The sequence below is a fragment of the Trachymyrmex septentrionalis genome, unplaced genomic scaffold (assembly GCF_001594115.1).
Source record: "Trachymyrmex septentrionalis isolate Tsep2-gDNA-1 unplaced genomic scaffold, Tsep1.0 scaffold182, whole genome shotgun sequence".
NCBI classification, from domain to species: Eukaryota; Metazoa; Arthropoda; class Insecta; order Hymenoptera; family Formicidae; genus Trachymyrmex; species Trachymyrmex septentrionalis.
The window spans coordinates 230,127-247,502 of record NW_017304990.1 but is presented as its reverse complement, the minus strand read 5'-3'; the positions used below and the strand labels follow the sequence as shown (position 1 = coordinate 247,502).

Genomic DNA, 17,376 nt, shown 5'->3' with positions numbered 1-17,376 from the left:
GAAGCGTCCGTCATGAAGTAAGAAGAATTAATTACTTCCTCTCTAACACACAATGTGTGCATCTCTTTCTATCTTTCTAACTTATTATAATTTTTTTGTTAAAGGGCTTTTAATACTCATCACGTTGTCAGATTGTTGGGCGTAGTGTCGCAAGGTCAACCTACATTGGTAGTTATGGAGTTGATGGTAAACGGTGATCTAAAGACATATTTGAGAAGTCACCGACCGGATGTATGCGAGAATTCTAAACAACCCCCAACATTGAGAGATATCTTGCAAATGGCAGTCGAAATTGCAGACGGCATGTCTTATCTCGCCGCAAAGAAATTCGTCCACAGAGATTTAGCTGCTCGCAACTGCATGGTAGCCGAAGATCTTACTGTAAAAATCGGTGATTTCGGTATGACAAGAGATATATATGAAACCGATTACTATCGAAAAGGGTCCAAAGGACTGTTACCAGTCAGGTGGATGGCACCAGAAAGTTTGAAAGATGGTGTATTCACTAGTTTTTCTGACGTTTGGAGCTACGGAGTTGTTCTCTGGGAAATGGTAACATTAGCTTCGCAGCCATATCAAGGCTTGTCGAATGATCAGGTAAATACAAATTGTTCCAAAAAATAATTTTTGATTATTATACATTTCTCTTAAAAAATGATTATTGCGTTGCTTTTAGGTATTGCGTTATGTAATTGAAGGGGGAGTTATGGAACGACCGGAAAATTGTCCTGATTCACTGTATAATTTAATGAGGCGTACCTGGAATCATAGAGCCACGAGAAGACCTACCTTTATAGACATCGAGACGCAATTATTGCAAGAAGTTAGCATAGAAGACTTTGAAAATGTTAGTTTTTATCATAGTCCGGAAGGAATCGAAGCTCGAAATCAAAATAATTCCCATTCACCACAAACTGACCAGTAAGTACATTAATTTCATATCAATTAATATTTAGATAATTAAATGTATGTAATTTAATTATTTAATTTAAATAGAGATCTAGAAATGGTTGCTCTACAAGAGCATTTACGGGAGGAAGAAATGGAGGGAGAAGAAGATTCGCCACTGCGTCAAGACTTCGGTGACTTTGCAAGTTTTGAGCCTCGCAGTAAAAATACCTTAAGTCCACGATACGGAACAGATTCGTATGGCGAAACCTCAAAAGCTACTTCCAATTTCCATGACATGAACTCGATAAAAGTACCCAAGGCTGGATTCGATGAATTTGGCGGTATCTCCGGAGATTCGCTCGTATCTAGTAAGGACACGTTAAACTCGCCTTTTGTAGAAGGCAGCCTTAAATCAGTCAGGAGCTCGCCTTTTATATATAAGAAAAGTACTTCCCGCAGTAACGTAAGTCAAGGTTCTCTAGGGAAATCTGGAAGTCCACAGAGTTTAGTTAAACGAAATTTTCTCGATAGCCCAAATCCGTCTAAGCTTCAGGATGATCCCGATTACGAAAACAGGAGTCCTGAAATCATGTCAGGCATTGAAAAAAGGGAGATTACTTCTTTACACGTAGAATTTCCTTCAGTGGACGTTCAGATTAATGGTGACAAAACGGAAAACAACAAACGCATGGGAGATTACATGAACAAATCAGAAATGTTGAATAACGGTTACATCAGTAATACGACCACGTAGCTTCGCTGTACGAAACTTTATCACTTGGAGTGAATCGGATATGAATATTCCAACAAAAAGGCAGTGTCTGTGCCAAATTTCTGAGCATACTGAATTATCATTTTGAAAGGATTGCATTGAATAATGTTTTCTATATATGGAAGGGATGTTAGTGTGTTCTAGCTCTAACAAACAAGTTATACTCGTAAGTCTATATTTTAAACGTCTAGACGTAACTAAGAGTACAGGTCCTAACAAACAAATGGAGTTTCCTTATACGGGTGTTACCATGTCTTAATTCCGTCTCTCTAAATGTAATTTATCGCTACGCGTGTACAGTTAATTATATATTTGTTGTGCTGCGATGCATGTTGGAAAAGAGCAGCGAATATATTTATATCAGATACTGTCTTTTTGAAGTTGTCGCTATAGTATATGTTAATACGGAGAGTTTACTTTATACTAAAAACGCCGTTTATCGTGGAGTTATTACAAACAGTTGCGATTTAAGTCAAATGTCTCTCCTGAAGATTGGGCCGCGTACACTGTGAGAAACATGCGACTGTCCATTGGCAATGCACATTATCTGACAAGCATGTAATAACTTCTCTCTCCATTAACCATCTAGCGTGTAAGTGTGTATCAAAGAATTAAGCAAGTTTATTATTTATATATCATAGACTTTCTGTTTCATTTTCAACAAGTCGCAAGATGCGCTTTTTGCGCGATTTCTGCTGTAACTATATATATTTGTATAGCATTGGTTTATTTTTTTCCGAGTTTATAGTAAATATGGTAAACCAAAGTGGCAATTAGGTCGACTACCGCGTTGGTACGACATTTTGTTCACAGCAAAAAGACCATATTTTATAAATTTTGTGAATTACACCTAGTCGCCACTTTGCATGATTTTAAGCTTTGAACTCGTATAGTGATATAGATATGTTGGAAAGTATAAGTGTAGAGGGTGATTCAGAATAAGTGTATGGACTTAGCAAATATATCGCGTTCCTCTAATTTATAAATTTCTATTATATTTATGCTTTCTACATTGTTTTAATATTTTTGACTTTATTGTATCAGTTGAGCTAACAATTCTGAATTCACCAATTGTTCGATACATAGTAGAAGAATTAGAAAGTAAGGACCCTTTTTCAAATTAAAAGGCTTCAGTAATGACCATATATATAATGATTGATGAGCATTTGCGATATATACATATAAACTAGTTTGCAAAAAGTTCATAATCTTTATTTTAATCTTTTTATTGTAATAGTATAGTGAAATCTTAAATGTGAAAACAATTAGGATCTAATTTTCAAATTTAATATTAACATTATATTTTAATTTCAAAAAAACTATCACGAGATCAAATGCGTTACGTTTATAAAAATACTGGTATTAATTTAAACGGCGCCTTGTTTTTCTTATTCTGTCTAAAGATATTATTCTCTATATAAAGATAAAAGAAAACATAAAAGAAAGCTATATATCTCATGGTTAAATAAATTAACGATCATATGTTATCAATGATATGTGAAAGAAATTAGATGTTCATCTATTCCAATGTGAACTTCACTGAACCTGATGCATTAAATATTTATGAAACAAGCAATAAGTAATTCTATCAAAATTTCTTTTATGTTACTATTGTGCTTCTGAAATTTTCCCGACGTACCTTGTACGTATGACATAGATTTTATGCTGTGTACGTAACTGTACTATTTCGTGGAGCTGGCACATGAAATCGCGCTTTGTCTCCTGTAATATGCCTCTTAAAACATCTTCCAATGCGGAAGGTATAGCATATTTCTCACTGCAAAATGAATACCACTTTTCGACTGAAAGTAAACATATTCTGCAAAGATTCACCGTGCAATTTACAGTCATGAGTTTAGTCTCCATAGTGCAATAGGATCATCCACACTTTTAATTATACATCGTAAACGACCACAATAGTTCGCGGCATAAGATATCACTCTTAATCCGTTGCGTAATCGTTTCTGCGTTGCTCCACGAAATAAACTATGAAATTCAGAGGCATGCACTATGCTTTTGAGTAGAGACGAGAGAACGTAGACTGTCTTAGAGCCCAGTGAGAAACAGATTAACGACGGACGAGAAAAGGTTGAATCCATGTAATCGTTACAGTCGCGAAATGAATAATATTGGATGAATCCTAATGGAATGAGCTAAGAAAAGAGTTATTATACGAGCAACGCAATGTAATGCAGTTGAGTCTAGACATAACGAGCCTCTAACACAAGACTGATTAGCTAATCCCACTATATATCCGTAATCTCTCAGTAAGTTAAAAGATACAAGACAAAATGGTAGAAGTTCCAGATTGTTCCATATCCGCAAATACCCTCCTTTTGATGATTTATTTCGTTTGTTCTGTTCTTACACCGTGCATCCGTTTGAAAGTATATTTAGTCCACTATGAGATTTATTAATGCGATCCATGGTTGTTTCGTTCCTACAACGTCACGTACATATGGTCGTGCCACTTTGATTCGACGCTTATCAGAGCAAATATGCGATAAAGCGATATATAGGGTATCTGAAATTATTGTACAACTTTTCGTAATGGATTTCTTGATAAATTCACGTGTGATATTAATCTCTTGTCGATGCTATTTAAAGGAATATTATTTTTCATCGAAGTCGTTTAGCTCGTGTCAAATATTTCGCATTTAATCCATTAAACTGTCACTCAAAATCAGATCTTCGTTAAAATAAAATAAATACGATTTCCTTGAATACTTTCCTTGTTATCTACATTCTTATAATATTTAGAAATATATAAATAAAACGATTTTAAAGTGCAGTTTGAAATAAAAAATAATTATATAACACATGTATGCACATATATATTATTTTATATATTAAAATTTTATTTTATCATTTTTACATTAATTCATATATCAAATTTTTTCAAGATTCCTTAAAATTATACGTTGGAAAATTAATTCCGAATTTATCAAAGAATTTTTTTGTAAAAAAAATAATGCTTCAGTCTTAGAATACCCTATATATCAACGAATGAAGTACCAGTGATTTAATAGCAAATATCTAATGCTATTCCTCTCTCTCTCTCTCTCTCTCTCTCTCTCTCTCTCTCTCTCTCTCTCTCTAACATTTTATACAAATACATCAAATACAAAAAAGTTGTAACATAGCTTGTGTACAGACACAAGATGATGCAAGAAACGTGAAGAAAAATGTAATTAGACAAAATATGTAAGAAGCGAAAATCTTGTATGTCACGATTGTTTTTTCCAAAAGTATCTGCTATTCAACACCTTTTCTTCTCCATCGCTCTTAGCGATTCTAGACTAACAATCCGTAGTTATCACATTTTATTTTTTACGTGTCCGCAAATTTTGTTCACTTCCAATGTGCCAAGCTAAATGATTAGGCATTTATTTATTGGAATGTTGTTATCTCTAATTGATACACCAATTGCATAACACATTTGGAACTCTTGACGAAAAATATCGAATATCGGGATAATGTACAATACTTACAGCCTTGGATCACCAAACCTTTTTTGTAACTCAAACAATTTTGTTTAACGTATATATATATATATCTGTTCTGTTTCAATTTTTTTGAAAGCAAAATGCTTTAATACGCGCAAAACGCGCGTTTTGAAATAAAAGGTGGCAAAAACCCATGTACTCATTAAACGGAATTCCCGGAATTAAGCAGAGAAGGAACACGACTAATGACGGATAAATTATCGGCCGATGTATCGTAATAATAAGCCTCGCTCGTATTGTGAAATATCTAGTATAGTAATAAACAAACACAGTTAACGCTTAGACCATGTACATGTACCATATACGAAATAAGTATCGTAAGATTAACACGAAATGTTTCCTATATGGCCGCAAGTCTCCGTATTATAAGAACGGCGCGCGATCGCTAAAATTTAGGCCTATAGTTTAATAGTTCTGTAATATATTAGAGTTACTTGAAAATTTTAAGGTAGTACGTAATCATGTCTGGAAATGCGTATAACTATAAAGTGTGCCTGTTGACGCGCAATTGATCGCATTTGATAAGTATGTGATCTGTTTGAACGTAAATCACAAAGCAGAGATTCAAGGATGTTTGGGCGCTAGATCAATGTACATCTGTATCATTGTCGAAAAAGATCAAGGAATATCGAGCAGGAAGAACAGCATTTATTTTATCGTAAAAATTAACATTTACTTTTTATCGTAAATATTAAGCGAAGCGTACTCCGACTGCGTTACGTGAATAATTAAGTCCTCCGCCGATCTTAGACTGAAGCATAGCTCTATTCATCCTCAACATCGAGAAACACTGACATAGGACCCTACATCTCGATCTGTAATTTATTTGTATTTATTCTGTGTACATGAAACAGACGAATTTAGCGCAAACGCAATTTTAAGACGCTATTGATTAGTTGATATTTAATAGCATATGTTGCACTTTAGCAAATATATATGAGCATTACAAGGCGGTTCAATTCCTCTTGCATCGATATCACGTCCTTTCGTATTTCGAACTCTTTACATCAATATCTCACGTAGAATTTGAAAACCACATTAATTTTATATTAAGAAATACGTTGAGCCACGTTTTTGCAATTTAATATTTTTGTTATATATGATTCTTTTGTTATGGATAATTTTTTTCGGTATTATCTAATAAAAAAATCTTGCAGTAAAATAAAACCCTCATCATGAGGTTTCTTATTATGATAGTAATGACTTTAATTAATATCCCATACGCTGTTTTTATTCAGTCTTCTTTAATCTAATCTTGTTCCGCAATTATGTTCACAGTTCCTATCATTATTACATTTATACGCGCAACAGACAAAACTCTGATACAACATTGTGTATAATATCGTATATAGCGTTATATATATGTTAATATATCATTTCAAATCATATTTATATGTTTTGTCACTATTTAGTCATTTACTACTTTTCATTTTGCGAAATAAGTTGGTTGACTGTACAACTGCTCAATATTACTTTGCTCAACTTCCGTGACAGTAAGATAATGACCGTAAAACTAACATTATTGTATTATATAAAATGTAGATCAAAGTCTTTTTATTTCAACTGAATTTATAAAACATTTTCCTTCTATTTTATAGTCTGATCTTTTTCATTTATTTTATAGTAGATACGATCTTACTTTTTATACATATAATAGACTTTCAACAAAGTCACGTTAGTTTAAAAAAAAAATCTTATAGAACAAGATACATTTAAAGCTGAGAATCGTATTACAAAGTTATCCAGGATAATTGTACTTTTTTATGTTTTCTTTATATATTTAGATTTTTCAAAGAAAATGATTGAAGAATAATTTTAATTTTTTATTAGAATTACGCGTATTTTAACAAACAGCATAGTGTTCAATCGTTCCTATTCTACGAACATTGACCACTTTTTATTTTTAAATCGTTTTATATGACAACTGATATATGTATATATATTGCTAATTATGTTTTTTTTTGTGTCTATTATAGAATTATCACTTATAGAACACGTTTATTTAAGTAAATGTACGTATGCTTCACCTGTTCATTGTATTTACACAATATTACACGATAGTATACAGACAAAAAGATTTATTTTTGACAATTATACACAGAATATTTTGTTTATTTAAACGAAAATATTATACTTTATCAAAATTGCTAAAGACGAACCATGGTCATACAATAATGCTCAAACTGCTAATTTGCAAGTGTAATAAAAGCAAAATTGTCTGGACAATTTGCGATCAGCTATGATACAGATGTGCAGAGATTATAAATTGCGAAGCTTCCTTTTTTTTTTTTTATTTCCGCTTTTCGGTGATGTTTTGCGCACCGGTTCAGCCTGTAAATGCTTGTAAATAGTATTTCGATTAATTTTTGTCTAAAAATCTACGCAAAGTATGTATTGGACAAAGTGAGTGTTGTATAATGTTGGGCTATAAAGTGTGGATGCGTTTGATGAACGATGAACGGAAGTGTGTTTATAGTATGTCAAATAAAATTAATGCACACGTATTATTTGACAAGACGCGTATGCGTTTATATGCAAAGCTTCTTAAGAACAAAGTGCGAATGTAAAAAGAAAAAAAACAAACGAAATACTCGTTGTTTCCCCCACAAGTTTAATGCCGAAGAATATTTTATCGTTAACATCGATCTCTAGGGAGCTCTGATGTATGCTTGAGTCCTTTGTTAATGATCATAGTCACATTAGGTGGATTTATCCACTTCCGATGCAATGTTACGCGTTAATAAATAATTCGTTCTCGTAAAAGGACGAAAAGGGATATTGAATCAAAGATTAGCCTAACGTCTTCTAATAATTGTGCATAATGCTGCGATACATGCACCGTTCACAATAAAGTGTTGTATAGGATGGTTTTGAAATACAGATCGATTAATATATCTATGAATAATATTATTTAACGTAAAGCGATATAGATCAATTTTAACAGAGTTTTCAAAACGTGCGGATTTACACGACTTTGAAAATGCGTCAACATTTCATACGCTACATAAGGAAACACAATTAATAAATACCACATTACGGGGGCAAACGATTTGCTTGGAGACTTTTTTTTTTTTTTAGACGCTGTGCACGCGCGCGCACGAATGTAGTGTATATTTTCTTTTTTGAGTTTAAAGCAAACGCCACTGCCATAATGAAAGACAAAACCTACGGAAAGGAAACAAAACAGATGTAGTATGAATGAAACATAAGCCCGCAATATCAGTATACCTCGGAATTGAAAAATCCTCGTCTCATGGGAGATACCCGTCATCTTTAAGTTTTCGTTATTCGCCTCGACGTATCACGCGTAATCGCTTGTATATTTGTAATTTTGCGTGTAACGTTATCGAGCATTATACAGAAATTCAATGATTCTTCGCTGTACGGTACGATATAGCGTAGCAGATAATTGGGTGTGTTTTAGCGAGAGCATTAACGAATTAGTAAGGCGTTATTTTTTTTTTTCTAGAGATTAAGGATAATTTTTGTTGCTTGCGCTAATAGTGCGACGACTTTCTATTTCCTTCTGTAAGTTACACTTTTGAATGTCGCACGAACGTGTATAATACGGGGATATAAATAATGATAAAAAGAAAACGTTCGTGTGGACAACGAAAACCGAAATGCACCTCGGAGTCAGTAACAAAAGCCGATGGTTGCTAGGCACAGCCATTGCTACAGATAGTCGTAGATGTAACTTTAATTTGTAATATCGTTATTGTAAGAATATAGGATCGCGCTATGGATTAGGGCGACAGATATTATCCCTTATCTGTCACTGTATTATCTTTAACTGTTTCCATCTTCCCTCCCGTCGCGCATCCCTTCGAAGGTATTGATGTGACCGCGCCCGGGCAACGCTTGACAAATTTAGATTATCTTGCATTAAAAATTGTATTTACTATTATTAACTGTACGATTAACTACTACGCGCTGTACGCAGAGGAAGAAACAAACTTTATTTACCAAATACCAGTTTTTTAATAAAAATCTTTTTGTGAAAGAAAATATTGAACGCTTGCTACCTCGCCATGTTATCGAAATTATTACGCATTACTATTATTTATATTTATTTTTTGCATAAAATGCGATACGCAAATTAATTAGAGTGTAAAATTATCTAATAATTAACAAATAACACACGCAATATCTTTTGTTATAATATGCTAGTTGTATATATAAAAGATCGATATTCGATTTTTATTTACATTTAGTTTAGAAAGTGCTTCAAATAATTTACGAGTCTTTGATATGTTTTTTATGTGTTTGAAAAATTATCAAATTCTTAAATTAATACTTTGATTAATATTTATGTTACGATTAATATTTACTTCGATGTCTTTTTTTCCGAGGACATTTTTTCCATTATCTCCGTTACTCTTGTTACCATCTTCTATTATTATTTTACGAATTGAGTTTCTTACTGAGAATTAGTTTCTTACTTTTCACGATACGACCGATCACGAGGATGTAGGGTATGTTATCGTACGATATGATCGTACGAAGTTTACTTGACGAATCTTTGGCCCACGTCATAGAATCCGTCAAAAACTATGATTCATCGTCGACGTGGTCAATTTTGCAAATTATATGCACGTACCTAATAATAATGAATCATCTGTTGCACTTTCGATGTATCTGAGCGAAAAAACGACGAAATATGCAAAGATACTCCAGACTCCGGTTATTCCGAGCCCATCGTCGACTGCGACTTCCCGAAATCTTGTTATTAAGCATATAATGGAGGTAGCATTCAATATTTTATATATTAAAATGATCACTCGACACTTCACAAGACACTTCCGATCACTATTCGCGTTCACGAAACTCTTTCTAAGCAGTAACGGTTACGAGAAATACGAGACAAGTCCGTACACGTCCCGAAATGTCCCGTAACTGATAAGACAGGTTCGAGAATCGCAATATCGAAGTTCAAAATTTCGAGAATCGTAACTATCGAAATGGCCCCGAGGTGGCCGTTTTTTCTTTTGTGTATTTGTGTATGTATGCCTCTGTTTTTGTAATTTATGACTACGTTTACACGGTCAATCTTAATAATCGAGTTTAATAACATCCGTAGTTAGAAACTAATCAATCACAGTCACTCTATTCTTCAGAGGGAATAGCTATGATTGATCAGTTTCGTCGTAAAACAAATGAGACATAAACATACACACATACTTGTGTTGACATACTGTTAAGTAATTGTCATGCAAATTCATAATATATAGAGGAAAGCCTCCTATTACGAGGCGGCTAATATGAGATAGCGACGTTTCTGCTAAACTAATAAGCGTTATCTATTGGTTCCATCATGAATTTATTGCTCTTCGATTGAAAACTATTTAGTAGAAAATTCATTGTTAGATCATGCCTGTAGTCATTGTAAAAAAAAGATTTTAGAATTTGGACGTCTTCAAGTTTCATTGAGATGAGCCTTTAAATCTTGTTTATTATTTAATAAATAAAAATATTTGGTAATGAATTTTCTTCATGTAGTGATAAAGTCGTACAAATAGAAAAATACGAGACATGTTGAATTGTTTAATTACAGAAGTTAGAGAGTTGATAATCGTAAAACCATAAGGCGTGGAAATCGTAATATGAGATTACCCAGGGTATTTGTAATATAAAATAACCCATGATCCTATGTTATAGTGAAAATCGTTGCTAAAGTATAAATATTATTGTACAATAATAAAAAAAGACAACCGGAATGAACGTCGAGTGCCTATTTTTGCGATGCTTGATTCCAACTACCTGAAGATGAGTTCTGGGTACAATTTATCGCATGCTCACTTTTCACGCACGCTGACTGTGTTTGTTTGCATTTTAGAAACATGAAATAAAATTTTTTAATTGCAATACTGATATACTTTACGTTTTACTATCAATTTCTCGGGGGGGGGGGGGGTGGGGCATCTCATATTAGGAGTACAATTTTTTGACTTTGCGATTTGCTCACTTTTTTCATTTCTTTCATTTAAAAAAAAATGGAATTTGAATTAAATTTTATATAACGTTAATCTTAAAGCTTCTTAAATTCTCTTCAAAATGACCTATTATTTTTTTAAATTTTGCCTATAGATTTCTAACATTTATCCAAAATAAGCTCGATATCTCATTATAAGGGCCTTTCCTCTATTATATAACATAAGAAGATAGCATAATGAGATCGCAAATGATCGTTCATTCGATATGATTTTATAGTATGAAGTCGTACTTCATAGTACGACTATTTCATAGCGTTTTGATTTGACAACTCAACACAAATGTGATTACAATAACAGGCTTGCTTTGACCATGTGCCGCGAGAACTTCCACGCCGCAGTATGAAAAATCGGTTATACGATTACATCTGCATTTTCGTCGTACTCGAGATATTGCAATCGTCAATTGGTTACGCGAAAATCATCAGTGATACTCGCAGGTATTGACAGTAATTTTTTTAGATTCTGTATCATCAATTCGTATAATCTGTTAATGAGATTTTTTACACTTTCCACTTGTTATTATCTGTTATGTATTGTTTTCTGCACGTAAAATATTCTCATACAGCACAAATTCCAACAAAATTGCAACGTTCCAGCAATATTGCAGTAACATTGAAAATGTTGCAGCAATGTTGTTGTAAACTTCTGTGCTGTATGAGTGTTTTTTTTTATATTTCATATTGCTTAGAAGATTACATGGTTCTAGAATAAAACGAGAGATATCTGCTGCTAAAACATCACAATTAAAAGCAGACACTAACTATGCAAAAGAAATAAATTTGCAACATGAAGAGAAAAATGATAATGAACTTGAAGATGGTACGTATCAAGACGATACAAGTAAGAAATGCAAAATTTCGAAGAAAGCTGGAAATTTCATGAGCTCCACCGACTTACACTCATCAAACGCTGAAGAATCTCTCAATTATGACAATGCACCCAGCTACCTTAACTCGCAACGCTCGAATGAGGATTTAGAAGAAACGGAAGAAGCGGATGAAGAAGCGACTAAACAAAAACGCGATAAAAACGAAAAAGCGAGCAATCTCATCCGCTTATCTCGGAACATAAATGACTTCAACAGATATACTGATCAGGATGAGAGATCAAGTTTGTACGATGATTACGAGGCAAAAGACATCGCAAAACGTGGTGTTTTAAACGGCTCAGAGGATTACGAGGAAATGGAAGACGACTTGCCAGGAATAGAAGATATGGTTGCAGTGCAAGAATTGACAAATGAAGACGAAAAGAGAGAAACACAGAAGGATGCTCGGGTGAAAAGAGACCAAGCGGACATTTCAGAAATATTTGATAAATCGAGATCAAATTTAGACAATCCAGCAAAGTTAGAGGAATCAAAAATCGCAGAAAAAAATCCTTACTCGCGCGAAGTTTCTCTCACCGAATTCTCGAAAGGTTTTAACGAAGCGTCTGTACCCAACACAAGTAAAAATTCTGAATCAAAGGACGTGATGTCAAAGTTGAGCGACTCGTCCAAAATCCAAGAACCAGCAAACACGATTGTTCTGCTCAAGAAAGATGAATCAAACACAGAAAACGACAAACGCGTGGAAGAGGAAATTCAACGAAAGATTGATTTGATTAAAGAGGAAATTAAACGAGATATTGAAGCGCAGCAACGAATAAGAGACATCGAGAACAATAATGCTAGATTCGACGAATTGCAGGATCAAGAGCATGAGGATGAGGAAAGACAGAACTTCGAGAATGAATCAATCAAAAAACGGCAAACTATAGCCAAGAGGTCTGTACAAGAGATTGCTGATGATGCTATCATTTCTTCTGAGAAAAGTGAGAAGAAACGATCTTTGAAAAAAGAACAGAATAAAAAATGGCAACAATCTAATAAGATCAGTACATCGGATATTTCAAAGCAGAATGAAAATCCGAAAAGACAAGTCGTGACTGACAAGTCTTCTGAGCAAATTCCTTCGAAAGAGCTTTTCAAGAAGAAACGCAAGCGTGTTAGACAAATTTTTTTGGTGAATAACGATCAGCATCAGACAAAGAGAAGACAACTGAGAAGCTACTCGTTGCCATCTGCTCAGGCAATCGTCAGATCCGAAGATGAATTATTTATGAATCCCAAACTAAATTCGTATCTTCATACGGACAACAGAATGGTGAGGCTTAACAGAAAGCAGACTAAAACCATTCATTATTGAGCGATATTATTGAGCGATTAAAAATTGATTGATATATTATATATAAAACAATTGCTATTAAATAAAATTATACAGTTACTACTTAAAATATAAATATTAATATAATATATGTATATAAAAATAAAAAAGTAATAAAATTGTTGCAGCTCGAAAAATCTTCACCAGTTAGCAGCGAAGATGAAAATAACGAGGAAGAACAGAGCCCTACAGCAGAACAGTCAGATTCTTTGGTACCTCTTATTGGAAGTTCACAGGAATTAAGTCCACGTTTTGAAAAAGAGTACAAAGAGGCCTTTGGTGGATTACAGAGTGAGCCTGGTAATGCTCTAGCCAGATTCAAGAGGGTCAAACGTGTGCTAACAGACGATCCTAACACAATTTAAAATTTTTGTTAAGGTGTAAAATGTGACATAGATTAATCTTTTTAATAATCTTCAGGACGAAAATATTTCCATCATACAAAATGAAATTATAAAAAAATATGATATTTTTTTTAATTATGATTAATAGGAAAAAGCTAAATAAATAGGAATATGTAGGGATAGATGTACGTAAAGAAATATCATAGATATTAAAAAAGCAGAATAATACATTTGTAATTAGAGAAATGGTTATAGCTATAATAAAATATAATACCATTACTTACAAGACATTTTGAGATTATCATAGCTTAAATAGGTCGATTTAATCATAGCTTAAATAAATGATATATAAATTCTTGACATAAATGCATAACTATGCTACTTAATATTAATTTATGAATTTCTGTACCGATTATATAATCTTAAAAAATATCAAGATATTTGTTCGTTTTCAGCTAAAAATGATTAAAAATATTGGTAATACTTATAAAATAAGAGAAATATACACATGTCAATCAAAATTTTCAATAATTGCTGTTAAATTATTCTTTTCCTCTATACTTGCAAAACTATATTGTACAGATAATGCAGACAATTCTTTGAGCTGTTGTTTTCCAATATTAAAAACAGAACTTAATATTTCCAATTCTTTTGACAAGCACGTATTAAAAACACCTTTATCGTCGGTCTAAAAAAAAGTTATATTTTAATTTTTTAATTTTAAACAATACAATACATGTTACCTTTTATACTTACTCCAATAGTTATGGGATGTCCAGCTTTGTACAGATATTTAAATTGATGATACATATAAGATGACACTGTTTTACATTTAATGTTTGATGTTAAGCATAATTCTAGATTAAAAGGAAAAAATAAATATGTTTACACATATTCACATTCATCAAAATATCTCTGAAAAGGAGAATTATCTCTCTCGAAGATCTCTTACCAACAGGAATTTTTGATTCCAATAATGTATCAAACAATTGCTGAGAACCTTGCAAACTGGGATGAATGCAAGTACAATGTCCCAAACGATCAGGCTTAAATCTTAATATATCATTTGTTTCCATTTCATTTGGTACCTGTATATGTATTTTGTATGTATATGTACTATATCTATTATATATGTAGATAATTGATTTTATTTGGAAGATAATTCACCTCTGCACAATGAGCTGTAATTTTAAGACCTATTTTCCTAGACGGTTTTAATAATTCTAAGAATGAATTGCCCTCTGTTGGATCACCACTGAGATCAATACCCACAACATGTTCCGGATGTTTTTCCATAAACTGTATAGCAAGATTTATGTTTTCTTCTGCAGATTCGTAACCTTGTTTTCGATTAATTGATACTAGTAGTTTTACAAGAATTTGTGGAAATTTAGATTTTGACGTTCTGTACATATTGGATGTAATAATACTGATTATTTCAGGGAAAAATAAAAAATGTGCCATATATATATATACATTTAAATCAGAATCTGTTATACAAGCTAATATATAGACATTATTGAATCATTACTCACTCGATAGCTTTTATTATAGCTTGAAGATACTGTGTTTTTGTCATTACATCCTTTACAGCACGAGGTGTGCTCCTTAATTCTAAATAAATCACATTATCTTCGTGAAATTCTTTTATCACATCACAAGTAGCAACAAATACAGCTTGTGGTGTAATTGTTAGTGCATGAGCTATATCAAACATTTTAAAACATCTAGAAAATAATAATATATAGCACGTTTTTTATTGAATAATATAGTACCACAAATCTCAATGTTTTATAGAAAAATAAGAAAAAAAGCCTATGTACTCGCTTAAAGATGAGAAATCGGTGATATTTGGATCCATTAAAGTTTCATCACAAGTAGTGTCTGAGCGCTGCATTTTACATAATTTTTGTAACGTATTTATACTTAATGAACCGTTTAAATGTGCATGAAGTTCCTAATAAATAATTAAAAATAATTAATTACTTAGTATATTAAAATATATAAGATTATGAAGTATAAAATAAAAGTCATTTATATTACAATAAGCGTCACTCTTAGATTCGACTTAAAACATACTTACCACTTTGGGCAATTTTCGGCAAAACTCTGATATATCCATTTTATCATTCAATTTCTTAACTTTATAAAATGGTCATTAATGTTTCATAAAATAAATATTCACGTAAATACGTTTGTAAATACAATCAAAGTGTTAATGTAACACGTTAATGGATTGTTTTGATAGATCAGACAATGTTTATCTGTTACTGGCGCCACTATGTACACAAAGTATATACATAGAACTATTAGCAATCATGGATATTTTCAGCGGATAACATATATATTTTCGACTTTATTCCATGTTACCTACATTGTTTGGTTCTATTCCGCGCTATTGGTTCGAAGAGACGCTATTAGCGCTACATTTGTCATTCTTATCTTCGTTGTTTATTAGACGCAAAACAAGAATAGAATGACACAAATAGTGCTAATAGCGTCTCCTCGAATGCACTTTATGTCTACAAAAGTCATACCTTTTTTATATACACTATTAGTTATAATGCCAGTACAGAAAAATTTATAATAAACAATAATTCACGTTATACTATATAGATTTTCAATACTAGCAGTGAACATCGGAACACGATCAAAATATAATTATGTAATTATATAATAATATAATATGCATCATAAAAATATAGTAATTAAAAATTGGAATAATTTAAAAACCTAAAGAAATATTAAAAATATACCCAGTGAGAAATGACAATGGAATCGACATCGAATCAATGTCGAAATCATCAAATTGACATCGATTCCATTGTCATTTCTCATAGGGTAAAAAAGCGAATATTTTATATTTTAACAATGTTTCTACATAAAACATATACCAAAATTTATTTATAGACATTACCAGAGAGAAACCTGACAAGATAATGAAGGCCTTTGTTTCTGTAACCGCAAACTGTTCCCACGCATTATTGCCCTCTGAAGAAGTGGATGTTTGAATATCAAACAATTTAACGAATTTTGTCTTATAATACGCGTCTGCATAAAAATGGAATTACGAAGTTGTTTTTTTTAATGCAAATTTTTCAGCTCATTTTTACCAAATATAATTATTATTATAGTCTGTAAGTATATTTCAAAGTCTCTATAATCACTAGCAAAATTATAGAATCTTTGAATACACTTCAAATTTTTCGATCATGTATCGTTAAATTAAGGTTTAATTTAGCAAAAACGAGCTAGAGGCTCTCCTTTATCTTACTTTATCAAAGTTGAATTATTAATCTTAATTTAAATTAAATCTGATCGATTCACAATTCCCCTTATGAAAATCGAATAAATAAACCTCGCGCAATCTTAATTACTCGCGCTCCTTTATATTACTATATTATAAACAAAACTTGAAATAATAAACTAATAATTTGCAATTAATTTCCTTTTTTTTTTCGGGCTTCCACTGAATGATTATAACGGGCTCTTCTTTATAAGGTAATTTCCCTGACTTTTTCCGGTTTTCCCGGTTTTCCAGGTCTGTGGCAATCCTGACTGATTATCGATAATTGATACAAATTTGTATACCGCCGAAAATTTGCTATTTAAAATTGAGTAAGATTACTGAGTATTTCGTTGGTGCCCATATCAAATATCATT

The 17,376-nt window shown here is 32.3% G+C and overlaps 4 protein-coding genes across 7 annotated transcripts in view; 2 read left to right on the top strand and 2 right to left on the bottom strand.

Annotated features, from left to right (window-relative positions):
* The window catches only part of LOC108746600 (insulin-like receptor), a 23,484-nt gene extending 20,686 nt beyond the window's left edge, over positions 1 to 2,798 (top strand). The window contains exons 9-11 of the mRNA XM_018483463.1: positions 105 to 597; positions 677 to 921; positions 997 to 2,798. Of these exons, the coding sequence (XP_018338965.1) occupies positions 105 to 597; positions 677 to 921; positions 997 to 1,645 (1,387 nt within the window). The 3' untranslated portion in view covers positions 1,646 to 2,798. The remainder of the gene's footprint in view (positions 1 to 104; positions 598 to 676; positions 922 to 996) is intronic.
* Positions 1 to 9,968, bottom strand: part of LOC108746616 (AT-rich interactive domain-containing protein 3C-like) — a 184,679-nt gene extending 174,711 nt beyond the window's left edge. For all 4 annotated transcript variants that reach the window (XM_018483494.1, XM_018483495.1, XM_018483497.1 and 1 more), the window contains exon 1: positions 9,770 to 9,968. The gene's annotated coding sequence lies outside the window, so the exon portion shown is untranslated. The remainder of the gene's footprint in view (positions 1 to 9,769) is intronic.
* A 1,439-nt stretch (positions 9,969 to 11,407) lies between these two features.
* Positions 11,408 to 13,787, top strand: LOC108746605 (trichohyalin-like). The gene is made up of 3 exons (XM_018483475.1): positions 11,408 to 11,599; positions 11,869 to 13,309; positions 13,498 to 13,787. The coding sequence occupies exons 1-3, from the start codon at positions 11,502 to 11,504 to the stop codon at positions 13,732 to 13,734; spliced, it is 1,776 nt and encodes a 591-aa protein (XP_018338977.1). The 5' UTR covers positions 11,408 to 11,501; the 3' UTR covers positions 13,735 to 13,787.
* Positions 13,788 to 14,224: 437 nt separating this feature from the next.
* Positions 14,225 to 15,962, bottom strand: LOC108746607 (adenosine deaminase-like protein). Its single transcript, XM_018483477.1, has 7 exons — positions 15,797 to 15,962; positions 15,537 to 15,670; positions 15,249 to 15,440; positions 14,881 to 15,118; positions 14,666 to 14,801; positions 14,470 to 14,570; positions 14,225 to 14,401 (listed from the first exon to the last, which is right to left on the bottom strand). Exons 1-7 carry the CDS (start codon positions 15,833 to 15,835, stop codon positions 14,225 to 14,227), a joined length of 1,017 nt encoding a protein of 338 aa, XP_018338979.1. The 5' UTR covers positions 15,836 to 15,962.
* Between the last annotated feature and the right edge of the window lie 1,414 nt (positions 15,963 to 17,376).